The sequence below is a fragment of the Phaenicophaeus curvirostris genome, chromosome 6 (genome assembly GCF_032191515.1).
Source record: "Phaenicophaeus curvirostris isolate KB17595 chromosome 6, BPBGC_Pcur_1.0, whole genome shotgun sequence".
Taxonomy (NCBI): Eukaryota; Metazoa; Chordata; class Aves; order Cuculiformes; family Cuculidae; genus Phaenicophaeus; species Phaenicophaeus curvirostris.
In genome coordinates, this window is record NC_091397.1 from 41609487 (window position 1) to 41637164 (window position 27678).

The following is a 27678-nucleotide window of genomic DNA, read 5'->3' on the forward strand; positions in this document are numbered from 1 at the left end:
CTAATATCCAGTTTTCCTACAGCTTCCCTCTGCCACGGTAAGGGCAGGCAGCAGCCACACTGAGGCACCCCTGACAAAGGGGAAAACACAGCAAGGTACCACTGCCAGCCTGGGATCACAGAATCATGGAATGGATTGGGTTGGATGGGACTGTAAAGATCATCCACTTCCAATCCCCCTGCAATGGGCAGGGACACCTTCCACTAGACCAGGCTGCTCAAAGCCTCATCCAGCCTGGCTTTGATCACCTCGGGCAAAACCCTCGGGCCCGTGGTGTGAATGTTGAAGTTGTCCTACAGAGAGGTAGGAGATGGATTTGATGATCCTTGCAGGTCCTGTCTGACTCAGGTCATTCTGCGATTCTTTGATGTCCAGGGATGGGGCATCCACAGGGATAGGGCAGCCTGTGCCTCGCCACCCTCACTGTGAAGAATTCCCTCCTTACGTCTAGTCTAAACCTTCTCCCCTCCAATTTAAAGCCATTCCCACTCATCCCATCACTCCGTGCCCTTGTGAACAGTCCCTCCCCCGCCTTCTTGTGGCCCCTTCAGATACTGGAAGCTGCTCTAAGGTCTCCTTAGAGCCTTCTCTTCTCCAGGCTGAACAACCCCAGCTCTCTCAGCCTGTCCTCATAGTGCTCCAGCCTTCTGATCATCTTCGCATACTTCCTCTGGACCCGTTCCAGCAGCTACGTCTCCTTCTCATGTTGGAGATCCCAGAACCGGACGAGACGCTCCTCCGCAGCAGCTCCTCCCCGCCTCCCCTCCACCTCTCCTCCTCCTCCTCCTCCTCCTCCTCCTCCCTCCCTGCCCGCGGGAGGGGGGGGGTGAGGGAGGCGGAGCGCATGCGCGCGCGGCCGCCGCCTGCAACCCGCCGCAGGAGGGAGCGCGCCCGCCGCAGCGCGGGGAGGGGCGGGAACGGCCACGCGGCCGCGCGCGCGGCGGGGGGCGGGGGCGTGGCCACAGGGGTAGGGGCGTGGCCACCGCGAGCCTATGCCGATCTGAAAGGGGGCGTGGTCAGTGTGAATGAGCCTTTGAGTAGGCGTGGTCTCTGTGAAGGGGGCGTGACCATAGAGAACGACGGTATTGACGGGGCGGGGGGGCGTGGCTGGCAGGAACGGGGCGCGGTCGCCGCGGAGGGGGGCGGGGTTTTGGCGCGCCACGCCCGGTGTGGCTGCGCCCGCGGGGCGGGGCCGGACGGACGCGGGACGCAACTTCCACGGGACGGGCGGGCGGGCGCCGCAGGGCCGGGGGCGGGTTCGCGGCGGGAGGGGCCGGTCCGCCCGCTCGCTCACTGCCGGCGGGGCGCTGCGCGGCGCCGAAGTTTGGGAGCTGCCCCGCGGGAGAGCAGGGAGGCGTCGGGAGCATGAACGGTCCGCCCCGGCCCCGCCGGTGCCCGCGGCGGTGAGAGGGGCGGCGAAGAGCGAGAGGCGGCGGGGACCGGCCGCGAGCCCACCTCTCCGCCCACGCTTTCCCCGTTTCCCTTCCCCCGGTGCGGGAGGAGGAGGAGGAGGAGAGGCGGCGGCGCGGAGCCCTCCCGGGACGGCGAGCCCCCGGTCCCGCGGCTCCCCGAGCTCCCCGCGCCCCTCACCCATGCGGGGGGCGCGCACGGAGGGGCCAGGGCGGAGCGGGCTCGGAGGGGCTCGGTGATCGCCGCCGTTTCCCCGCGGGGGCTTCTCCTTTCCCGGTCCCGCCCCGCCCGCGCTTCCCGGCCCCGAGGAGAGCCGGGGGAAAGGTCGCTTCGGAACTTTTCCGCCTCGGGCGAGGATGGAGCCCGCCGGGATGGATTATTTCTGCGAGCAGGTCCAGCAGAAGGACGTGGGCCGCAGGATGCAGGTCGGCCAGGAGCTGCTGGAATACCTGAGCGACCCGGCGAGGAGCCCCGACCTGGAGCAGGACCAGCAGCGCCTGGACAAAGTCATCGACGAGTTAACAGGATGGGTCAACTCCAGCAATTTTAAGGTGAGGCTGCTCGGCTCGGCGAGGCTGGGCGCGAGGGAGACCATGATTCATCATGCAGGGAGGTGCGGAGCTCCGCATCACTTCTTAATCGGATGCGAGCAAGGAATCGAACTCCTTTGAGGTAGAAAACTACGTTGAATCCAGTTTTTATCCTCCCTTCTCGGAAGGGGAAATCCAGAAATCTGGGGAGGGTCGGTTATCGTTTTCCTGTTTAGATTCTTCTGCCCTGATAGAAGCAGCGATGGAGCTTTTGGTTTTGCTTTTGTGGTTGGCTAAAGGGGGTTTTTGCGTGTAATTCAAGGACAAAAACCCTCTCTTGTAACTATATTACACAGCAGGCCTGTGTCTTTTATAATGGAACAAGTGAAGTGGGGATTTTTTTTTTTCCTTTCTGCTTTCCCTGCTCCACTCGTGTGTGTCTGTGTGTGTGTGTTACCTGGTTTAATAAAGTGAGTGTCTCTGTGTGCGTCTTCCACAGTCTTGTGAAGTGAGCGTGGCCCTGTGTGAGTGTGTCCCTGAATCTTACACGGTTTCATAGAATCATAGAATAACCAGGTAGGAAGACACCCACCGGATCATCGAGTCCAACCATTGCTATCAAACACTAAACCATGCCCCTTAGCACCTCGTCCACCCGGGCCTTAAACACCTCCAGGGAAGGTGACTCCACCACCTCCCTGGGCAGCCTGTTCCAGTGCCCAATGACCCTTTCTGTGAAGAATTTTTTCCTAATGTCCAGCCTAAATCTCCCCTGGTGGAGCTTGAGGCCATTCCCTCTTGTCCTGTCCCCTGTCACTTGGGAGAAGAGGCCAGCACCCTCCTCTCTACAACCTCCTTTCAGGTAGTTATAGAGAGCAATGAGGTCTCCCCTCAGCCTCCTCTTCTCCAGGCTAAACAACCCCAGCTCTCTCAGCCGCTCCTCATAAGGCCTGTTCTCCAGCCCCTTCACCAGCTTTGTTGCTCTTCTCTGGACTCGCTCCAGAGCCTCAACATCCTTCTTGTGGTGAGGGGCCCAGAACTGAACACAGTATTCGAGGAGCGGTCTCACCAGTGCCGAGTACAGAGGGAGAATAACCTCCCTGGACCTGCTGGTCACGCCGTTTCTGATACAAGCCAAGATGCCATTGGCTTTCTTGGCCACCTGGTCACACTGCTGGCTCATGTTCAGTCGCTGTCAACCAACGCTCCCAGGTCTTTCTCCTCCAGGCAGCTTTCTAGACAGACTTCTCCCAGTCTGTAGCACTGCACAGGGTTGTTGTGTCCCAAGTGCAGGACCCGGCATCTGGCCTTGTTAAACCTCATGCCATTGGACTCTGGTTTAATGAAGTGCGTGTGTCTCTGTGTGTATATATGTCTGTGTGTGTCTTACACGGTTTAGTCAAGTGTCTCTGTGTGTATGAGTGTGCCTGTATGTGTCTCATGGCTTAATGAAGTGAGCGTGTGTGAGTGTGTCTCAATGTGTGTTTGTCGGTGTCTTACATGGTTTAATGAAGTGATTGTCTGTCTCTGTGTGTCTTTCACGGTTTAGTGAAGTGAGTGTGTCTCTCTGTGAATCTTACATGGTTTAATGAATTATGTGTGTGTCTTACATGGTTTAATGAAGTGAGTGTCTGTCTGTGTGTGTGTTTTCCACTGTTTAATGAAGTGAGTGTGTGTATGTGTCTCTGTCATACACGGTCTATTGAAGTGTGTGTGTGTAAGTGTGTCTGTCCTGCATGATTTAATGGTGTACGAGTGTGTCTCTGTCTTATGCGGGTTCATGAAGTGTGTGTGTCTGTGTCTTACATGGCCTAATGAAGTGAGTGTGTGTCTCTGTGTGTCTTCCACGGTTCTGTGAAGTGTGCGCATGTCCTTCCCTTACACACCATAATGAATAACGTGCCTCTGGGGGTTCCCATTGCAAGTTTAAAGTTGTTCATCCCATCTTTAGGTGATGTTGCTGTCGATGGGAAGTTACAATGCCTTCCTCACGGCCCAGTGATGACTCATCTCTGGCTTTTTTTTATTTATTTAATGATGCGTTTTAGGTGGATCTGCGTGAAAGCAGGGATTCCTCCTCCACACACCTATGGCTGTGTCTGTACATTTGGTCAGCCAATAGTGCGCTTGACCGCACAATTTTATCAGCGAGGATAGCATGCTAGCAATTTTTTGTGGTGTGTTTTGGAGGGTGTGTGTGTCGGTGGCTCTGTGTGTGTGACTCTGTGCGTGACTCTTGTCTGTGTGTCTGGCTGTGACTGTGTGTGACCATCTGTGTGTGTGTGTGTCCCTTTGTCTCTGTCTGTGATTCCAAGGGTCTGTCTGTTGGTCTGCCTGTCTGTGACTCTGTGTGCGTCTGTCGGCCTGTCTGTGATGCTGTGTGTGTGTGTGACTGTCTGTGTGTCAGTCTGTCTGCATGTGGGTGTGGGTCTGCCTGTCAGTCTGTCTGTGACTGTGTGTGACTATGTCTGTCTGTCAGTCTGTCTGTATGCGTGTGTGGGTCTGCCTGTCAGTCTGTCTGTGACTGTGTGTGTGTGTTGGGGGGTGTGTGTGTGACTATGTCTGTGTGTCAGTTTGTCTGCGTGTGTGTGGGTCTGCCTGTCAGCCTGTCTGTGACACTGTGTGTGGGTCTGTCGGGGTCTGTCTGTGACTCTGTGTGTGTGTGACTGTCTGTGTCAGTTTGTCTGCATGGGTGTGTGGGTCTGCCTGTCAGTCTGTCTGTCTGTGACTCTGTGTGTGTGACTGTGTCTGTGTGTCAGTTTGTCTGCATATGTGTGGGTCTGCCTGTCAGTCTGTCTGTCTGTGACTCTGTGTGTGGGTCTGTCGGGGTCTGTCTGTGACTGTGTGTGTCTGTTGGTGTCGGCCTGTGTGTGACTCCGTGTGTGTGTGTGACTCTGTGTCTGTCTGTCTGTAGCTGCCGTCCCCGTCGTGTCCCCGCTGGCCGGTGGGGGGCGCTGTCGCGCTGTGTTGGCTCGGCGCGCCCCGCCCCGTCGTTCCCTCTGCGCCTTCTCCCTCCCTCCCTTCCCTTCGGCCCTTGGAACTCGGTGTGGCGGGTGCTGCCGCTTTTCCCTGTTTGCTCAGGCTCAGGAGTAACTCGCGAGGGCGTTTTTTCTCCCCTCCCCGTTGAGTTCACGGCGCTGTGCGCTCCCCGGTGTTTGCACATCACCCTTCTGAGCGTGAGGGCTGAAACTAATAAGGCTTAACTCTATTTACGCGTCTGATTTATTTCTTTTGGAAGTGTATTTGTCATTAAGGGTCAGGTTAGCTTGAGGAAATATCGTTACGTTGGACAAATATAATGTGTTTCTTCTTAAAGTCCTAGTTTGGGTGATAATTGATTACTGTGAAACCTAGACAAGCCTTTAAACGTACCCTTTTGTGTAACGAGCACTAGATACTGACTTATTGCTGACAGGCTGATGTAAAAGATTTTTTTCCTTGCACTTTTCAATTGGAAAAATTGGATGTTAATACTTGAAATTTGCTTTTCAAGTTGTATTTTTCATTATGCAAGACTTTGTGCTTGCTGATGATGTAGGGTGGCAGGACTTGGCTGTAAAACCGTAGGAGAGATGGGGGATATGTAATACTCCAGTCATATGAGACGAGGTTAAGAGTCTTACATATTCCAAGAGTTTTAAAATTTGCTTGCATAATAATCACAAAGAATTTTATTTTCTTACCTCTTTACGTCTGCTTATTGGTGGCTCTTTGTACATACAACATTGCAGTTCAAAGCGTGTTGCATACATAATATTAACCACAGCAGCACAAGATCTTAGATGTTTTGCTCGTGATCATTTCCAGTGTTCCTGGCTGTGGTGGTGACCACCAGCATCTGCTACTTCAAAAAGAATTAAACATATTCTTGAAGACTGTGGTCTGCCTCTTATTTCTGTATTTGCATCTTATGTAAACATAGATGTTACACATTTAAATGTTAGAACTGCATTTGTTATTGAACTCAGGGCTAGAATGATATCATGAAATAATGAGTATCACAGAATAATGTGTATTTTGCAAAAAAAAAAATTAAAGTCATCTTTATTTTTGTTTACTCTAATTTTAATAACCTGTTCGCTACCTTTTCCTCTGCTGAGGAACAGATACGTAGAGCACTTGGTCAATTCTGCATATCGCCTCTTTCTTCTTACATGTTGCTAAAGGTCTTTCAGGTTTTCAAAGTCCCGAAGTAAGTAGAGCCTCCTTATTGGCATGGCTGTTTAATTGAGCAGTGATAATGGCCAGTGACTGGCTTATTTATCAGAACTGCTGAGCTACATGGAATTGGAGTGACGAGTAGGGAAGACTGGAGGAGGTTTTGAGGAGGAGCATTATTTCCACTGTAGATGACTAGTATGGATAATGAGAGAATTAATGAGGGAACTAATGTAACTTTCCCTGGATGCGCTGTATCTTTCCTTTCAGGTGAAAACTCTGTTCTCGCACATTGCGTAGTCTGCTGAGCGTACAGAAGGAAAAGGTGCATGATCTTGGGAGCTCAAGGCTCAACTCTATGCTATGCATAAGAAGTGAAAAATGAAATGCCACCCTGGGAACTTTTGGCCTCACATAACCAGCGGGGAAAGGTTCTGGAGGGAATAGGAGGATTGTTTTGGCAGACTCGGTAATGAGTGGGGAAAAGAGAATAGGTGTTCAGTTAACGACTATGGACTTGTTATTGGCAAGGTTGAATTAACTTGTCTCAAAAAGATTTTGACCATCTTTTGCTTTTCTGAGTTTTGCGGCTGTTTATAGTGGTTTAATAAAAAATTTGGTAGTTCAAAAGTAAGAAAGTAGATGAGAAAATCTGAGTTCATCTAGCTCATTGAAGTGGAAAACACAATCACCAGTTTGAGTTACTGATAAATCAAAAAGGTGGGATTAAGAATGTGTTGACTCACTTGCAAATGGCAGGGAGTTCTAGTGAAAGTTGGTTGCAGAACACCAGGAGTGACCTAGAGAGATGAGTCATTTTTAAAGGCTGACTTCAATGAGGATTTCATTTAGGATGTCTGTGCAGTCAGTGATAAATTAGTTTCCAAAGGCTGTTGGAAGCTTTGTAACACCAGGGAGTACCTAGAAGATGTGAATAATTCAAGCTTTTATTTTCGATCTCATTAGAATGAAAGCATTGCTCACTGAACTGAAAATGGTTTGCTTGGTTCCCTCTTTGATCCAGTTTGTTTCACATTGGTTGAGACTGACCTCTCTTCCTACAAATGCAGAGCTTTGGTTTGGGGGTGTTGTTTTGTGGTTTGGTTTTGGTGGTTTGGTTTTTTTGCCTAAAATGACTGGTTTTGCAAGGCTGTGAGGAAAAAAAATTCTTTTCTTCTCAAACTCTGTAAGATTTGGCCATCTCAGAAAACTGGAACTGTGCTAAGATTTGTGTTCCAACTCCCAGGTGAACTTCAAGCAGTAAATCCTTGTTCTGAGGATATCACTGCTGATAGATATTTGCTGCCTTTACTGGGTTAACCTGGATGTATCTCTTATGTATCTCTTACCTAGCTCATACTCAGTAGTCACTTGAAATAATTACGAGATTATGGAACTTTGTACAGTCTGGTGGCTCAAACTGCATTGTGTCTGGTTCAAATAAGTGATCTGAAAACCTGCTTTGAACTTCTGCTGAAGACAAGTGGGATGGAGAAAACTACTTTTCAAGTAGAGCTTTGCAAGTCCACACTTGGCTTTAAGCATGGTGTGTGGCTTTTTTAAAGCACACCAAAACTGAATAGTTGCCCTCATAAAACTTAAATTTTTTTTGAGCAATAAAGCCTTTTTTCCATTCTTTATGCAAATCACATGTGATCAGAAGTAGTAAAAAGCTATGATTAAAATTCTGGTAGTTTGTCACGATAAATTTAAATGAGAAGGGTAATGTGACTGTGAATCATCTTTGGATTTCTTACCTCTGTAGTTGATTTTTTTGGCTTGCTTTATTTCTCAACTCCAGTAGGAAAATAATTAATAATCTCTGGTTTTATTTCAGTGCAGCAGATTGTTTGCCAGGCAAAGAAAAAAAAATCATATTTCACGCTGTTTCTGTGATAGTGTGGATAATCTGTTTCTTTGTGGCAATTCCTTGGATTTATCTCTTATTCTATGCTCCCTGCAGAGTGAGATTTTTCTTAGTGCTGTTTGTCTCAACACCAGATGCTGAAAGATATTAAATACCAGTAATGTTTTGTTGTGTTTTCTTGGTTTGGCAAGTATTTGTTTTGGTTTGTCTTTAGTTCAACAGAAGGCCAGCAGGAGGAGCTTTCAGTGTCCAGAAAGGAAGGGAAGATTTGAACTGTAATTTTGCTGATAGTTAAGACAAGTGAAGCCCTTGCAGAGAGAAAGCAGCAGTTATATCTTCATTGACTGCATGGAAGTGTGTGAGATGGAAGCTAGAATTCAAAATTATTTGAAGAAAAACGCAGATGCTGAGATCTGAATAAAAAGAAATAATAAGAAATAAAAAGAAAAGTTCAGAAACAAAAAACTCAAGTCCTACATTTCAGTAAGAATAGCTGAACACACAAATGCAGAACGTGGGGCATGTGGTTGAGGAGTCGTGATCAGGAAGAAATTGTGTGGGTTATTCTGGGTCTGAAGTTGAACACGAGCCAAGAGATGCTACTCAAAAGTCAAGTGCTGTAGTGACTTGTAGGACTGTAACCCCCTGACAGTAAAATGGAATGAAAGAGGACCCACCTCAACCTTTATTTTTCAGTTACTGTGGAGATCCTGGAATTTCCTTAGTCTTTGTTAGCAACTAGTGGTAATTTAAATGTCTTTGTCGGGGAGAAAAGTTTGACTTTGAGTTCTTTGATGAAGGTCATTATTGCTTTCTTCAAGCTGGTTGTTTCATCTTGGCTATGTGGGAACTACTTGCCTTGTTTCTATGTAATGACAGCGTGGTTCGACCTGTTGATGTATGAATCCAGTCTTAGTTTTCAAACTCAATGATTTGCTTCTTTTTCTTGAACAATAATAATTATTTTTTCATGTATTATTTATGTTCTGTTTATAGAATGTTAAACTATTGAATGTTAGCCAAATAATAAGCAGAGCTGCAGAAGACAGACTTACAAGAAGTTTTAATTATTTTAAGTTTAATTAAAACTAATTTTGTCCGTCCTTTAATTAGGAATGTGGAGTATATAGTCTCAAACTCTCAGCATCTCCACCAGAGCTGGAATGGACAGTTCTCAAATGTTCTGCAGCTTCAGTTTGTGTCATCTGGCTCAACTGTGGTAGCTGTTGAAATAGCAGCTTTGCTTCTCCTGTGACCGGGCATTCTCTCTCATTCTTGAGGCTGTTCACTTTCTGTTGATGTTGAATTCTTTTTCCAGTATTTCAACAAGCTGTTTTTGACTGATGCTATGGGAGGTTTAAGTGCACCAGATCAAATACGCGTGCAAGTCAGGAGGGAAAAGGGGGCTATCCCTTTTAGCCTGCGGTTGGACTGGTTTGGGTATGAATAGTGACCTTCTCCAGGCTCTGTGCAGTGTGCCAGAGAGGTGCATCGGTCAGAATAGACTTCACAGCAGTCAAAGAACGTAAGCCATATATAGTTCAGTGTCCGTTTTTAACAGCATTGCTGACCTAAGCACTTCTTTCCCTGGCTGCTGAATTGCGATGCTGCCTTGTGCCTTCGCTGCTCTGATCAGAGTGCTCGTGAGGCTGCACAGTAAATGGGCTCAGGGAAGGGAGTCCATTTGTTGGACTGGTTTCCTAAAGCCGGTTACTGTTCAGCTGCGTGAAGGCTTTTCTCTGCAGAACAGAGGAGCTGGTGCAGGGCTAGGAGTAAGTAGCAGAGAATGGGAATCCCTGTATGTTTAATACAATTGAAATAAGAGGAAATAGGAAAGAAAATAGGAGACCTTGGGCATGAAAAGAATGACATTCTTTTGGAAGTACTAAGTCCTAAAATAAACTGTTTCTTTGTTTTGCTCCATCAACGTGTTTAGGAAGGCTTTCAAGTGCATTTTTCTTTGGGAGTAAAAAAAAAGCTGCTTTTTTTTTTTAAGTAAATTGTGTATTCTAGGGAGAAATACCGTACATCTCATTGCCTTCCTACTGAGCCCTGCATTTAAAGAGGTTCTGTCTTAAAAATTCCTTCACTGCAACACATAAAGTTTAAGCTGAACGGTCTCAAAAAGAAAATGGCTTAAAATGTCAGGTGTTGCTATATCTTGTAGTTGTTTTATGCTCACTGTCCTTGGAAGAATGTCTGTGACAAAACTTATGGCAGTGTTCAAGGGAGGAACATTTAACATACGTATGAGGCAATCTGTAGATATTCCTGTGATGGATCAAGCTGGAGGCAGTACAGGACACATTTTAGAGTTCTGATCACCATATTGTCAACAGAATACAGAAAAGATTTGGAGATCCACACTTTTAGTCTGAACTAAAGTCAGTTTGAGGATCATTAGAGATTTGGAAATAATAGAAAGTTGTGAACATTTTTCCTTTAACCATTTTGAATGTTACACTGATTTGTTCTTGAAAACTGAGTAAATGTTTCTGAATGTGGGAGGGAGAGGAATGTTACAGTTCCCATCATGGGGAAAGGGCAGTAAAACAGATCTTTTTTTTCTAAGCTTTAAAATTTTTATGATGGCTCTATGCTTGCTTATTTTGGCTGCTATTTGAGAGAGGTCAAAGTAGCAAGGACCTCCCAGATCTGTGCCTGTTGAAGGATCTCTGAAGAAACCAAGCTTCACTGTTTTCAGTGCTGGGCTACAGTCTTCACTCACTCTCTGGATAAATATGGGTGATGGATTCAGTAATCCTCTGGTAGTGTGGTTGCTTCTGCTGTGATACTGAAATGATTTGTGGTCAGCCGTCAGAGAAGGATTATGAAAGGAAGACTATCATAAGAGTTTTGGTAGTCTATGCAACTTCTGTGACAGTGAGGGATGCAGCTTATGTGTAGCTTTAGCCTTAGCAAAGATTTGATACTCTCAGGGGAATCTCAGCTTGTAGTCTAAATTATAGTTGCAAAACATTGCTTTGAAGTCAGTAAACTTGCATTTTCAGACAGAGGCAGCTCTGCATTTGTTAAAGGACTTGTGACTCAAATTGGTGAGCTTGAAGACCATGTTAGACTAGCAGCAACCCCTCTGTCATTGCAATGTGAAGTGATGTTATAGACATTTAAAAAAAAAAGACCAAAAAACAAGATAGTACAGATCTTTGAAGTGTGTAATTTGTACCCTTGAAGATGAAAGAACCAAGAGCATGGAAACAGTGCTTTCCTGGCAGCTAAAATATCTAAAATATAGATGACGTGTATGGTAGGTTCAACAGCTGGGACAGCAATTTGGCTGCTGTCAGCAGAGGCAGCTGCCCAGCTCATGCCGAGTGGGAAGATTATAGCAATGCGATTTCTTGTACAAGGGAGAATGGAGTCTGAAGTTGACCTGGCTGAGGCTGAAGAACCACCTAAGCTGAAGAAACCACCCAGTAAAATAGAAGGTTCCTACTGCCCATGCAGCCAGTGCAGATTTGATATCTGTACAAGCTTTTAGGTTAAAGGAGGGAGTGGAATATGGGTAGATCTCAGTAAAGTGGGTGATGTGGACAGAATTGGAATGGTAAACAGTAAAGGGAACAGTAAGTGATTGAGTGTCCTATGAAACGTGAGAGATGTGTTTTCAGAGAGATGATTAAAGAGAACTAAGAATAAGAAACTTAAAGAAGTGAAGAAGAAGAAAGAACACTTGCGTACCTGTATATATCTCATGTTTCGCTACTCGAAAAATGCCAAAGATTGTTTGAGAATTGAGAAAGTATGCCTTTAAGCTTGGGTGACGAGACTTAAAAGAATCTCATTATTTTCTTGCTCATGTCATGTTCTAGTGTTGCAGTGCTAGAACAATGCTTGTTCCTGCCCGGCTTAATTGTTTAGCATGCTGGTTTGTGTTTGCCAGTTGATTGTTAGTGATACCACAGCTGTCCCTGTGGTGACAGGAAGTCCAATTCCTTAACTTCATTCTTTTGGAGCTGCAGACGGTGACCTCTGTAATTCCACTATTAGCTTTTCATGACTAGTTCACAGATTGTGATCTGCAGAACCTGTATTTCATAGCATCATAGAATCACCAGGCTGGAAAACACCTTTTGGATCATCAAGTCTAATTATTCTTATCAACCACTAAACCATGTGCCTGAAGCGCCTCGTGTACCCATCTTTTAAACACCTCCAGGGATGGAGACTCAGCCACCTCCCTGGGCAGCCTGTTCCAGTGCCCAAGCACCCTTTCTGTGAAATTTTTTTCTGATATATAGTCCGCACCTCCCCTGGCACAGCTTAAGGCCATTCCCCCTTGTCCTGTCCCCCGTCACTTGGGAGAAGGCCAGCTCCCTCCTCTCCACAACCTCCTTTCAGGTAGTTGTAGAAAGCAATGAGGTCTCCCCTCAGCCTCCTCTTCTCCAGGCTAAACAACCCCAGCTTCCTCAGCCGCTCCTCGTAAGACTTGTTCTCCAGCCCCTTCACCAGCTTTGTTGCTCTTCTCTGGACTCGCTCCAGAGCCTCAACATCCTTCTTGTGGTGAGGGGCCCAGAACTGAACACAGGATTTGAGGGGCGGTCTCACCAGTGCCGAATACAGAGGGAGAATAACCTCCCTGGACCTACCGGTCACACCGTTTCTGATACAAGCCAAGATGCCATTGGCCTTCTTGGCCACCTGGTCACACTGCTGGCTCATGTTCAGTTGCTGTCAACCAACACTCCCAGGTCTTTCTCCTCCAGGCAGCTTTCTAGACATACTTCTCCCAGTCTGTAGCACTGCACAGGGTTGTTGTGCCCCAAGTGCAGGACGCGGCATTTGGCCTTGTTAAACCTCATGCCATTGATCTCAGCCCAGCAGTCCAGCCTGTTCAGATCCCTTTGCAGAGCATCCCAACCCTCCAGCAGATTGATAATACCTCCCAGCTTAGTGTCATCTACAAACATATTAAGGGTGCACTCAGTGCACTCAATTTCCATACGCTGTTCAGAGATCCTATGACCAAATCCGAGCACTTTCGTATTAATGTCATTTGGTAAATTCTGTAACTAGAGATGGTTTCCTGGCAGTGTTGTGCCCCCCAGATGTACCCCCCTCAGGGTTGGGACATGATGAGAATCAGTTCTCACAGTGAGAGTGATAGAAACTACGCATGGTTAATCAGGTACAGTCTGAAGAATAGTGGTTTTTTTTCCTAGCAAAGACTTAAATGACTGGAAGTTACCCACAGTTACCCACAGAGCAGTGGCAGCGCTGGGAAGAGCTTGTAGAAGGAGAGCCAGCAAAGGAACAAGCTATAGAGAAAGAAATAAGCTTAATTCCTAGTCACTGGCACAATTTGTAGTCACATTTTGGTTGGAACATCTTGATTTCACTGAAGAGTCTAGTCCTTTCCAGAATAGAGGAAATATTTCTCAGTTGGGTTGGCAGTTTTGTTGTGAGCTGAAAAGTCAGGGATGGTCCTGAACACTGACATGTTAAAGAGTAGCTGAAAAACTAACTGACTTCAGTTCAAATAAGCCTATATTGCTCTTCTACTTTGAACCTCAAAAGCAGTATTTAAGTGCATTGAACAATAGTGAGCTGATGAATCAGACTCAACATACAAAGGCTCTTTCTAGGCAGCAGGCGAAAGGCTTAATGAATGCAGAGTAAGAAAAAGATCCAATGATTTTAATACCAGAAGAAATACATCGTTTATTGAAGCTTTTGGGGAAAGAGCCATGATGCTGTTGAGACTTTTGTTCTGTTAATAGTGGACAGCCTGTGTTGGTATGTGGTCCCTCGCAGTGTCTGAGAGCTTGGTACCCCTTTCCCTGCATTCAGCTTTGCCTTGACCCTTGGGGTTTTCTTCTTTTTTTTTTTTCCTTGTTTTTGAATGCTGCTTGGGTGTTGTTACAGACTTCTTCCACAGGGCTGCTTGCATACTGCACGTGTGATACCTACCCTACTAGAAGAAGCTAAAATTTAGAATGTTGTGTATGTTAAGACCGGTTTACAAAACCACTGAGGAGTAGTTTATTTGGTCTACTCTACAGTGTTATGCTGCAGCTGACTTGTTTTGAAATGTTGAATGAGAGCCAATTTTGTAGCTAGAGCAGTTTCCCATTACATCCAGCCTGAGATCATGTCATACATTCTCACTCTGCAGATACGGTGACATTTCATACCTGTTATCTTTTCAAAACTGCAGACCATAGAGAGCTCTGTGAGCTAAAGAGTAACCATCATGTTGTAGGTAGAGGATTGCTCCTTTAAGAATGTGGTAACCTGTTCACTTACCTCTTCTCTGTAAAGGTTCTTGTTTAGTAGCTGTTGAGGAGCTGTTAAAGAATTTAATTCCCCTTTATATTACTTCTGCATTTCTTAATACCAGGGTTAGTTTTATATCTCACTCTGACATACAAAGATGACTTGAAAGCTTTGTTTTGTCCCATGCAGTCTGAACTGCATATATTTTCATACTGTAAGGACATCACAAGACAGAACTACTCACCAAGATATTTAAATTGACAGTATTTATCAAAGTGTCTTTTGTATGCTAGTTATTGAACACCAGCTACGTTCATTAAGCTAATCTTTGATAGTCACAACGAGCCAACACCATATAGACAACTGCTTGAATGGTTGATCCACATAAATGCGTCTTGGATCCTAAAACAGTGATTCAACTTTACCCATTCACAGGGAAGGATACAAAACCATGGAATATGCAGCCATTATCTCAGTGGGTGCTCCCGATCAAAATAAAATACTTTTACACAAATGTAATCAGATTCTTTATTGGCTGTAATGTCATAGTAGGATGCGTAGTCATTTCTTTGGTAGTTGTCAAGCCTCTGATGCCTAGGTATATAGAGGTTCAAATCTTGGATAAGTGGCTGTTTCAACTCATGTGAAATTTAGAAAAACAAACAATCCCTGCTAGGCAAACCCAACCAACCAGAAAAAAAAGAAAAAAAAAACCCCAAACAAACAAAAAAACCCAAGCAAGCCCAAACCCCGCTCCAGACCCTAGAGGCTAAGCACCGGGGGAACTAATGAAGAAATACTCTCCATCTTACTCAGAACTCTTCTTTGGGATTTAGTAAATAGTGCATCTGTAGTAAAAAACCCCAACCATGTGTGCTTTACTTTTTTTAAATCTAGGAGGCACTGTTGTCTGGAAGTGTTGAAGAGAGATTTTGTAAAGACAAATCTGTGGAGAAGAGAGAGACTCTCTGTCAGTACCTTTACAGAGGGAAAGGCTGCAGTTTGTGCATTAATAGACCCCAAAGTACTTGCATGGGAAAAGTATCTTAAATTGTCACTAGAAGACAAGTTTAAGGTGGGGCTTGTGGTCAGGAAACAGAAACAGAGGAAAACAATGTATATCAAGAATTAATTTTGTATTTCTTTCAGACTTTACTTTTTAGGTTGAGATTTTTATCTCAAGTCTCACAGTTTGACAATCTGGAAAAGAACATTAAAGGAAAGAGTCTTTGAGAAGCCTTGACATTAACATAAAAGCCGACTTATGTATTTTGTCTAGATTAGTTATCATTTGTAGCATTATGTCTTCTCATAGATGCAGTCACTTGTTGTCAATGTATTAATTGAAGCCAGTGATGCCATCCACTTAATTTGCTATTTTGTTATAGTATGTAATAAACTGTGTACATTTCCAAGTTAGTTGTACTTACTTGCATGTTTTGTATCTCCTGTTTAAAAGGACATCTATTGTACTACTACTGAATTTATTAAAATTTGCTTTATTATGCAATCAATTCAGATCCTAGATTTTATGTGGGCTTTATTTGTCTTGTTTCCTGTGGAACCAAGGCTCACATGATCCTGTGTGCGGTGGCCGTGTGTATTCGCATCCCTCTCCAGTCAAATTGGTTTTGACCTGTTGTCTAGTGTGGACAGTTGTGACAGATAAGGCTCAGAGCTGTCCAAAGAAATGTGGTTCCAAGTTTTATGAAAATAATTAGCTCATAGAAGGGAATAATTCTGCTCTTGTCTTTGTGGGGAAAATTTTGCGGTGTGTGACTTACTGGAAAACAAAGAGGAAGAAAAACCCTTAAAAATACCCAAGCTTCAGGAGGTCCTTTTGGCATTTGCATCTTTGGAAGCAGCAAAACGAAGTACCGACAAGATGTGAAAATGCAGGTTCTGGTGTTCATAGTGAACTATCATAGGAAATCAAGAATGAAGTCTTGGAACAGTATGCGGGATAGTTAAGGGTGGAAAAAAAAGTGTTCTGCCCTCATAAAATAATGTGGTTTAACACATAGCTTCTGATCCCGGTTTTCTTTTGTTTTGGTGGATATTATCATCTCATCTAGTTTCTGTTCACAGGCAGGAATTCCTCATAATCCTGGCAGTGTTTTCAACTTCCTTTATTTTATGGGGTTTTTTTAATTAAATTTTAAAGTAAGAGAAACAAAACTCCCCCAGCTTAACAAGCAGATGGCCAAATAGTGTGGTCTGAACTACAAGGGAAGACGGTATTAACTTCTGTCAGTCGTTTCCTTTTGGGAGATTGGAAAATGATGTAATGACCTTAGTGGATGAGCTAAGTAGCCAGATTGAAGTAAGCTCTTAGCATCTGGGGAGCTGTTTAAGATGATTTTTCTCCCCCCCAATCTGTATTAGTACTTATGTTTGGGGGTGTTTTAAGTTGTTTGCTTTTTCCAAGTCCAGTCTGCACCTCTTGCCCCCTTATTTTTTTGGTTTTGGGTAGTGGTAGTTACGGCTTTCTGTTTTGTTCTTTCAGCAGCTTAGGCATTACAGCATCTACCAGGTTACTAAAGTCTTGCTGAAACCTGTTTTGAAGGGATTTTTATTTTTAGTTAATACTGAGTTAGACCTCTGGAGTCATGTTTTAAAGAAAATGAGGGACAGAACTGCAGTCCTAATATATGATCCAGACAGGGAAAAAGAATAAAAGCTTCTTCCAACTCTTCAGTCAACATAATTGCTAATTTGAATTTTAATAATTTATAGTTGTAAATACTAAAACATTGGATCTTGAATATGTACTTTTTCTTTGTTTGAAGACAAATACTGAAAAAATTTGAACTACTCTGGTATACGTAAATATATTTGATCCCCTCCAAACATATTCTGATAACTTTGTCTTAGTGAAAGCCTTCCAGGAATTACCAGCTCTCTAACTGGAACTTTAGTTTATCTTTAGGTTAAGATATTGTCTTTCAGCATACTTGCATAGGTATGGCTAATTTATTTAAAATCTAAAGAATTCTTTAGTGATCTGTTTTGTATATCTAATGCTTTTGTTTCAACAGGTAGCACTACTGGGGCTAGATGTTTTAGGTGCCTTTGTCGACAGACTATCGGGACGCTTTAAACCCTATGTAGGAACTGGTAAGTGAAATCTAACTTTATTTTTATTAACACCAAAAAGTAAAAGACAGGGGGGTATTGGTTCGGGGGTTTTTTTATTAATTTTTAATCCCCCTGCTCCTAGAAGCTGAAGTCGAGCACGTTGAAAGCTTTCTGAGCTAATTGTAATATATTGGTAGGCATCTTACTGCTGTTATTGGAATCTTTAAATTATTTTATATTACCTTGTAAATATTCATTTCTCAGGCAATCACTGATTTCTAGATGGTGGTTGGGATATTTTAGAGGTTACAGGAATATCTTTCAAGTAATTAGTTTCATGCTCTGTACTTGCTCACCATTCCCACATTATATACTCACTTACCACTCCCTGAGACAGTCATCTAAAAATCACATTGGAACTTAAGTGTTACATTCAATTTATGTTAAAGATTGAAGGTTTTATTTGTAGGTCACTTTAATTGGAGCCTTATGTCTACTGAAGCCTGTGGTCTCAGAGGACTATGTGGTCCTCCTCCTGTTAGATAACTGGACTGTACCTTTTAGTAGTCTAAACTTTTTTCTGGGAAAAAGATAAGTACTAACTGTTATTCTTGTGTGAAGCATTTACTAGAGTTCATTTTAAATATTTCAAATTAATGACTACATGTGCCTGAGTATGAAGCAATTGTTCTGGGAGATACAAGCAAACTATGCTGCTCAACTCATTTTGCTGCTGTCCTTGAGATAGTGATGCTAGGGCATCGATGTTGCATCACTGACTGTTTTTAACAGAAGTTTCTAGCTTAATGTCCTGTTTGTGTGAATTATCTCGCATATTGTTCCCACATCCCCAGCTATCCCAGATTGTCAAACTGTTGAGCTTCCTCTTCTGTACACGTCTGCTTTTCTATCTAATAGTTAAGAAATAGGCAAAATTTGAAAACTTAGGAATACAAGGAATACAATATGACGAGTTGCTAATGAAATCCATTGTAAGCACATTTCAGGATGCTGCAAAACTACTGCAGTGCACTGCTACGGACTTTAAATCTATTTTCATAAAATCATAGAATTGTTCGGTTGGAAGAGAGCTTTGAGATCATACAGCCCAACCATGCCTGTCCACTTCAAAATGGTATCCCTGACTACCAGCCAGGATGCTGGTGGCCCTCTTGACCACCTTGGCCACTGCTGGCTTATGTTCAGTGGGCTGTTGACCAACAGCCCCAGGTCCTTCTCTGCCAGGCAGCTTTCCAGTCACTCTTCTCCAAGCCTGTAGCACTGCATGGGGTTGTGGTGTCCCAAGTGCACTTGGCCTTGTTGAACCTCATTCCGTTGGTCACAGCCTATTGGGTCCAGCCTGTCCAGATCACTCTGTAGTGCCTCCCTACCTTTCGTTGGAGGAAGTTTTTCTTTGGCTGATTAGTTTTGTATCAGAGCGGTGTAAGACAACTTGAGGCTTATTGTGCTATGCAGAATATTGATTTCTCAATAATCAGCATTTGTAGCTACAAACAGTGCTAGGCTTCAGAGTTTTATTCTGTTTTGATTTATATCTTAGTGATGTGTAGAATTTCAAATTACAGCAACTTTATTGGAAAGCTTTCGTCATTCCTTCTGGTTCGTTTATTTTTAAGTGTGAGGTATTTGGAAATAGCTTGAAAACACTATTTTTTTGTCCCAGTATTTGAGTAGTTGGAGATTCTGAGCCTATTAAAGATTTAAGTTTCAGTAACTCAGTAGCATTTTTATTTTTATTTTTCTAAAAAAAAAAAAGAGTACTGGCATGGAGTGATCATCAAACACGTGTAACATCAGTAGACATCTGAAACCGTGTATTCCAGAAGTACTTTCTAGAAAAGCTAAGTAGCAGTGCCTTCAACTGAAATTGGTCTTCTGAGTGTCTCCAGAATCGAGACCTATTGAGTGCATTATGCTGAATATGCAAGTAACTGTTTGTAAAGTATGTATGTTTGTATAAGCTTAACAGACACTGAAATGTTAGTCTCAGTAAAGAGAGAAAACTATCTTTATTTTAGATGACTTTTTAAAAGCATGATTTGTTGTATGAATTCTCTTCAGTTGTTTGCTGTCGCTGCAAGTCTTATAACAACATTTGGATCATTTTCTGTTTTCATCAGTGAAGTAGTAATACAAAAACTTTATTCTAATTGTCTGGGAGTGTGGATAGTCTGGGTTTATGAGAATAATTAAAAGCATGCTGGTAAGCAAAAGAACTGCTTCCTTCAACAAAACATAAGGAACCAGCAGTTTCCCAAGTGATGTTTTGTGTTGACTCTGCAGATCTGGCTTCTAATATAATCTGACAATGACTCCAGTAAGTCAAACCACAGACTCATGTCTGACACTAATCCATTTGCGGACGCCTGAGAAGAAAGTAAGGACAGGAGAAACATGTAGTGATAACTCCAGTATGAACGCTCAGCCGTCAGCAGTCTTGCAGTTCAGCGCCAGCTGAGGTAGATTGAATCTTCAGTGTCTCCTCTGTCACCTTGTTTTCCTGCAGCTTTATATGGTTGGTTTCTGAACCCATATAGACTTTTGTCTTCTACAGTCTTCTGTGGTAATGCTTAATCACACAACTCTTGTTTTGTACTGGTTGTCTGATAACTTGATGCCTGCTAGATGTTGTGCTAGAGGCATTGAGCCATCATTTATTTTCTTGACTGGCAGTCTTCATTTTATGGATCTCTTCTGTGTCTTTCCTCTGTTATCCTGGGTAGGAGTCCCAGTCTAATTGTTGTTTGTATTCACATGGTTCCATAGTTTTTGTTCTTTTTTTCCTCTTTCAGTGCCTTTCTGTTGTAATGCTTTTAAGCTGAGGAAGCCATAACAGCACAGATGTAGCATATGTTTGTTCTGGCATAATCCTGTTTGGGTTTATTGTGTCATCTATTGCTTTAATAATTACTGTTTCTTTGTTACGTTGCTATTTCCCAAAAATTTAACTAAAATATTCATGAGGCTGTCTACTATAGCAGCCTGTGCAGTGACGGTGAATTTAGGCTCCACTGTCCAGGGTGGTGTCTCTTCCTCCATGCCTTTATCATTAAGGTACATTCCTTCCTGTAAGGACCTGTTCTTGAGAACTATGTGAAAATCCAACTGTACTCTGTTAGCTGAGTTACCTTCTACACAGCTCTTACAAGGCTGTGAGATGCCACTTCTTTTTATAAAAAGCTGAATTGTCTCTTCTATGCTATAGCTAACTTCTTGTGTATTAACTGTGACTGTAGTGAGTTCTTTACAGATGCCAGAAGAAAGTAGAATCATAGAATCGTTTAGGTTGAAAAAAAAAACTTAAGATCATTGAGTCCAACTGTTAACCTAACACTGCCAACTCCATCACTAAACCATGTCCCTGAGCACCACATCTACCTCCAGGGACAGTAACTTAACCACTTCCCTGGGCAGCTTGTTCCAGTGCCTGATAACCTTTTTGGTGAGGAAATTCTTTTTGGTGAGGAAATTCTTTTTGCTGAGGAAATTCTTTTTGGTGAGGAAATATTCTTTCTAATATCAACTCTGAACCTACCCTGGAGCAAACTGAGGCAGTTTCCTTTCATCCTATCACTTGTCACTTGGGAAAAAGAGACTGACACTCACCTTTCTACACCCTCCTTTCAGGTGGATATTGAGAGTGATACGGTCTCTCTTCAGCCTCTGTTATTCCAGACTAAACAACCTTAGTTTCCTCAGTCCCTCATAAGACTTATACTCCAGATCCTTCACCAGCTTCATTACCCTTCTCTGGATAAGCTCCAGCAGCTTAGTGTCCTTCATGTAGTGAGGGGCCCAAAACTGAACACAGTATGTGAGGTGCAGACTTGCCAGTGTGGAGTACAGGAAGGACAATAATTGCCTTACTGTTGGCCACACTCCTTTCTGATATAAGCCAGGGAGCTCTTGGCTTTCCTGACCACCTGGGCACATGGCTGACTCCTGTTCAGCCAGTTATTGGCCATCACCCTCAGATACTTTTCCACCAGGCATCTTTCCAGCTGCTCTTCCCCAAAGCTGTAATGTTGCATGAGGTTGTTGTGGCTCAAGTGCTGGAGCCAGCCCTTAGCCTTGTTGAACACTCTACAGTGACCTTGGCCCATCAGTCCAGCCTGTCCTCTTCCTCTGCAGAGCCTTCTTTCCCTCAAGCAGATCAACGCTGCTGCCCAACTTGGTGTCATCTGCAGAGTTTCTGAGGGTGCATTTGATCCATGTCATTAATAAAGTTATTAAACATGACTGGCCCCAACACTGAGCCCTGGGGAACACCACTTTTGACCAGCTGCCAACTGGATTTAACTCGATTCACCACAAGTCTTTGAGCCTGATCGTCTAGACATTTTGTTTACCTACTGAAGAGTATCACCATCCAAGCCATGAGCAACCAGTTTGTCCAGGAGAATACTGTGAGGATGCTTTTAGTTCAGGTTTTACATGTAACCTCCTCATTACTTCTGGATGATGAAAATTGCTTAGAAGTAGGAAAAAAAAGTTTTCACCCCTCCCCCTGAAACTTCTATGAAGTTTCCATAGTCATGCAGTTCAGAAGAACTGACTGCTCTATGCAAACTGCCATTTTAGAGTGGTTTTTTTAATCTTCGTTATGTCCAGTTAGGTTGTTGTTTGATGTGAACATAGTTAATGAGATGGGTAATAATGTATTGCAAATTCGCATTCGGTGGTATGAGGAGAAAATAAAGATCATGGTATCCAGCCTGAAAGTGTTGGGAAGTTTGGAAGAAAAATATTTAAACTAAGTAATATAGTTCTTATAGCCCCACGGGAAATCTTAGTAGTATTTTATATGGTAGGCATTTACTTTCTTCTATTTTGATCAAATACATGTGAGTATATTATTTTTCTTAAGTTAAGCATAATAGATTTTTTCCAGCCAAATTAATTATTACTTTGAAATATTAAAAATATAGCAAGCTTGCTATTTATTGTGTCGGGTTATTGTAGATACTTGCATTCTCACTGAAAATCAGGATTGCACTATGAATACAGCTAAGGAAGATGTACATGTAAAATAATACCTACTGTTTTCTGCCTTTTTTAAAACACAGTGAATCCTATTTCCCAGGTGAAGTTTCACTTTTATAGCTGTGTTTCTGTCGTACCTGGAACCTTAAATGTATTTTGTCTTAATAAAGAGCGTTAGTTTAGTGGCCGTGAGATGTTTTTATTTGTGATTTGGAACTCAAAACGATGGAAATATGATAGCACATTACCCAGCTATAACGTGGCAAAATGTCTTCAACTCCCCCCCATTTAATTTCCTGTTCAGTTATGATGGGGATAGATTTCTTTAAGTGCAGAGAAAAATAACTGATGTGACTGAATATTCACCCTCATAATCATTACAGGCTTTTTGCTAAGAAAAAAAAACCACAAATGCTTTATTATTATTTCAATCTTCACAGTCTACATCTATGCTGTAAATTAGATGTGGGCAAAATTAATGCAATAGTTGTAGGACAGATGCTTTCCAGTATTCTGAAGAGCACGTTAGTGATCTTCGTACTGAAGTATAATGCCTGATAAGAGACTTAATTCAGTTTCCTAGGCAACAATTTAATGTTGCAGTAACTTTCTTCCAAGGTGTTATCCTTTTATGATTAACCACACTGCATGCTCCCTGCAGCTGGCATCAATGTTATGGGAAACTAGGCACACAAATTTAGATTATCTTTCTTTATTTCTTCTAGTGAAAATCATAGAATAACCAGGTTGGAAGAGACCCACCGGATCGTCAAGTCCAACCATTCCTATCAAACACTAAACCATGCCCCTTAGCACCTCGTCCACCCGTGCCTTAAACACCTCCAGGGCAGGTGAATCAACCACCTCCCTGGGCAGCCTGTTCCAGTGCCCAGTGACCCCTTCTGTGAAAAATTTTTTCCTAATGTCCAGCCTAAATCTCCCCTGGCAGAGCTTGAGGCCATTCCCTCTTGTCCTGTCCCCTGTCACTTGGGAGAAGAGGCCAGCACCCTCCTCTCTACAACCTCCTTTCAGGTAGTTGTAGAGAGCAATGAGGTCTCCCCTCAGCCTCCTCTTCTCCAGGCTAAACAACCCCAGCTCTCTCAGCCGCTCCTCATAAGGCCTGTTCTCCAGCCCCTTCACCAGCTTCAAAATACTTTGCAAGTAATAAATATCAGGGTTTGTGTTAGTTCATAAAACTAGGTGGTAATATTCCGGAAAAGATTAGGCAGTGTAAAGATCGAGTATTTAAAACTGCAGATTGTTCTGTGGTTAAAAGAGATTATGTAAGAGAACATAATTACAGTGTCACAATCCCTTTTCCCAGGTGATGTCATTAATTATTAAAATATTATGTATCGGAAATAAAAGAGAATATCAGAACTATGGGCAAATGTGACTGGATGATAGAGGTTCTGGGAAGAGTCTCTAGTGATACTTGTAGTTTCTTTTTATAAATGGAGCGAGTGTTATTTTTCCCTCTTGCAATTGTCAAAGGAATGGGAAAAGAAAAAAATATGATAAAGCTATATGGAATCTGTTTTACCTTTAATGTGGTGCTATGACATATTCTGCATATACTGAGCTGTCCATTAGCATATAGTTACATTGTCATTCACTTTTGCATATGACCTTACAAGATATTGTAAAACATATTTTAGTTATCCACAAACTGAAGGAAAGAAACTTGACCCCTAAAGACCAAGCACAGATAAAGGTTATGTTTGTTTATGTACATATATGTATAAGTCTGAATATAGATAATGCATTTTACACACAAAACCCCCATATGTAAATGTGTGTAGATGTGTAATAGCAGTTTCAAATTCTTCTTACGTGAGAAGAAACCAGTAAAAGGTAAAAATACTTTCGTAAGAGAGTTGTAGGGCTGTATACTAAGATGGGAAACCAATTTGAAGTATTTAAATTCTTTCCCAGGGGGCATCTAGAAGTAATAGAAGAACCTTTAAATTAGACTCTTCAGAATAATTTAAATGCTCTTTAAAATTTGGTTTTGTAATTAAGCAGACAAGTATGTTGCCAGATGTATTTTAAAGCGGTTGTAAGGGCTTGCAATGTGCATTCATTTTTTGAGTGAAATTGGATTAAAAACACTTGGCACAAGAATTTGGAAATATTTGTTTGAGTAAGACTGCATATAGTGACACTTAAGTTCTTAATTTTTGCTCTTTCTTCTGCTTAATGATTGAAATTTTTGGATGGAAATGAGTGAAGTGTGCAGTTTAATCAAGATGAGACTCTTCAATAAATGGTTGTAATGATGCATAGAGAAATGCTTTTGTCAACTCCGTGAAAACCAACTGTTTTATCATGAGCTACCATGGATATGTAGCATGTAGAGAAACATTGGATCTTCAGGTATTAGGGTCTGGCTGATGTTTATTCTTCTTTTTTGTTTTTATTGATTGAATGTTGAGACTAATGGCACAATCTGTTGTAGGATTGCAGATTACAAATAATTGCAGAACATGTATACAAAACTGGAATTATTTAGGTTGGAAGGCACCTTCAAGACCATCTGACCCATGTCTTTCCAACCTCAGATGTTAGAGAAAACTATGAAATTAAATGAAATTATTCAAGAAATTGAATTGCTCAGATAACGTAAAGCAAGTTTTTTCTACTTATGTGAGAGAAATCTTGTCTCAAAGATACCTTGCTGCATCTAATGCAACTCAGTGTTTTTTCTGATATTGCCTTTTCATTTTATTGCTGACTGACCTTGGGAAAAGCTGTGTTGGATTTGTTGTAGGATTTCTTTAAACAATAATTTTTTTCAGGTTTTTTTTTTTTTTTATTAAAGGCTTTTAAATGAGTCTTCGTTATTTGTGCTTTCATTCTCCAGAGCAGACATGTGGAATTGCTTTCGTATTTTAAAATTTAACAAAAAGGTTAACGTCCTGAAGCATCTCAGAAAATCCTTACATTTTCTTTGGTTCCCTCTATAGTTAGTGATCATAGATAATGATCATAGCTGATCTAAGCCATGACTTTTTTTTTCATCTTGGCAAGAGATTCTTTAAAGCTTTAGTGAAAAACAAATTAAAAATCTGTGCAGCCTTTTAATTCTTTTTATGTCCTGGCTGGCTGGCACTGGAATTCATTAGGAGTAGGAATTAATTTTTCTTGATGTGCTTCATGGTTGAGTGATAGGCTGTGATTTGGAGTACCATCTGCTCATTGTCTGCGAGCACTTCATTGTATGACGCCTAGAAATGCAGTGCCATTCAATAGCAATAAAGAAGTCCCAGCCTTCCTTGGTGTTTCTATTTGGTTCTAATTAATCCTAGTTCTTTAAAAACCTGGCCTAGAGCTGAAAAATTTCAGAAGATGACATGAACATTTCTCAACATTCTAGTCCTCTTTCTGGTCTAATAAACGTCTTGAAACAGTTTGGAATTGAAGGCTCTCTTCTCATGTTTCCTGAGACTGAGGTACTAATGGATTCATGGATGGCTGATTAAAAAAAAAAAAAAAGTTTGGTTTTTTTTTTCCCCTCCAGTACTGATGGGTTGGAAGGGACCTTAAAGATCATCCACTTTCATCACCCCTGCCACAGGCAGGGGACACCTTCCACCAGATCAGGTTGTTCAAATCCTCATCCAGCCTGGCCTTGAGCACCTCCAGGGATGGGGCACCCAGAACTTCTCTGGACAACCTCTTCAGTGCCTCACCACCCTCACAGGAAAAAATTTCTTCAGTGAGGCTGTCTCTGAGAGCCTTCTAATGGTGCTTTGCTTAGAAGAAGCCCTTGGCCGTGTGGGTCTGTCAGACCTGCCCTTTTGCTGGCCCTGCAGGAGCCTCTGTGGGGTTCCTTTCTCTCCTGTGTGTCTTACCCAGAAGAACAGAGACTGCTGTAACTGCAGAGGCAGCTGTATCCCTCCCTCCTCTCTAATGGCAGATGTTTAATGCTGCTGCCTGAGCTGGCAAGGTTTCCGAGTAGACTAGGAAGATATTGCTACCTAGATATAATCTGTTTCTATTCCCAAAGCCTGTTTGTTTTTTTTCTTTTTTTTTCTGTTTTGTAAGTCTTTGCAGCAGATGTGGACTGTGGTTGGTTCATAGAAATGGGTAGGATCTAAAGGGTGTCCAGAAAACAGGCACTTAGAAAGAGCAGATACACATCATCAAGGGAGAAGGAATAGGGGGGGTGAGCTGTGAGCAATAATACAAACTGAAAAGCTCCATGTTTGTGTCATAACAGAAGGAACTCTTGTTGAAGTTTAACAAAAGGAAATTGTTTGTGCTACCTGTGGCATTTGCTGCTCCAGGGCTCCGGACAGCTAAGCTGCTCAGGATTTTTAAAAAATACTTTGGGTTCCATTCTGCGCACTGACTTCTGTGATTTACTTCTTGATCATCTTTAGTTCTGGTAGAGGAAATAAATATTTAATCTCTCAAGGCTGTACTCTTAGCTTTCCAGGCTGATTTTGGCCTTAACTCTTGCATCTGTTGACCAAGTAGTGCCAATAAAATAATTATATGAATTTGTATAACTGAAAATCTATTCAGATTTACTGGGCTAAGAGAAGAAATACAAACAGTGCAAAAGAAACTGATGGGATAATAAACTCTGTTAGGGATATAACAGAAAGGCAACTATTATGCAGTTAGAAAGGAAAAAGGAATAGCAACTCAGATGTAAATAGGTCAGATTGAAGTAGATCTGGTAGAATGTATGTTGTAGATTATTGTTACTAACGCTACTAAGTTTTCTTCAGTAATCAAAACCTGTAAAATTGTGCTGTAATGATGCAGAAATCTGAACAGGAAAAACTCAGGTGTGGCTGGCAGTGATAGGAAACTTAGACAATCTGCTAAAATGTGGCAAAAAGGCACATCAAATGAGATACAGTGCTTCTTGGCTCTGCAAAAAATAACCAGCAACTGCAAAGGGAATCAGTGTCTCCTAAATTTAGTGTGATGTTCCTCTGCAGATTTGCAGAAATAAATAAAAGGAAGAAAGTTGTCATATGTTATTGGGTTGTCCAAAATCCATTCAAAATAATTGAAGACACAGAAGAAGTAAGATGGATAAGGTTAATGTAAAGCAGTAGGAATGCATGAATCCATACTGAATGTGATAAATTACATATTTTACTGAGTAACTTGTTAGGAAACTACCGCTTTGAATACTGCCTTCGTGTATAGCCCTACTTCTCCTATAGCCCTACTTCTCCTTCCTTACCTTTCTTTAAACCTCAACATGTAGTGGGAGGTGTCTCTGCCCATGGCAAGGGGGTTGGAATTAGATGATCTTTAAGGTCCTTTCCAACCCAAAGCATTCTGTTACTCTATTTGAGATTGTTTAGTTTGCAGGCCGATGACAGAAACAACCCGATACATATATTTGCACTGCAGCATAAAGATGGATGC

At 42.5% G+C, this 27678-nt stretch overlaps 1 protein-coding gene across 28 annotated transcripts in view; it reads left to right on the forward strand.

Annotated features, from left to right (window-relative positions):
- Positions 1-1715: 1715 nt before the first annotated feature.
- Positions 1716-27678, forward strand: part of CLASP2 (cytoplasmic linker associated protein 2) — a 153996-nt gene continuing 128033 nt past the window's right edge. For 19 of the 28 annotated variants that reach the window (XM_069859905.1, XM_069859901.1, XM_069859909.1 and 16 more), the window contains exons 1-2: positions 1717-1961; positions 17241-17319. In XM_069859905.1, the coding sequence (XP_069716006.1) occupies positions 1767-1961; positions 17241-17319 (274 nt within the window). In that variant the 5' untranslated portion in view covers positions 1717-1766. Of the gene's footprint in view, positions 1962-17240; positions 17320-27678 lie in introns of all 28 variants that reach the window. The other 9 variants (XM_069859919.1, XM_069859922.1, XM_069859918.1 and 6 more) reach the window with 2 other exon arrangements.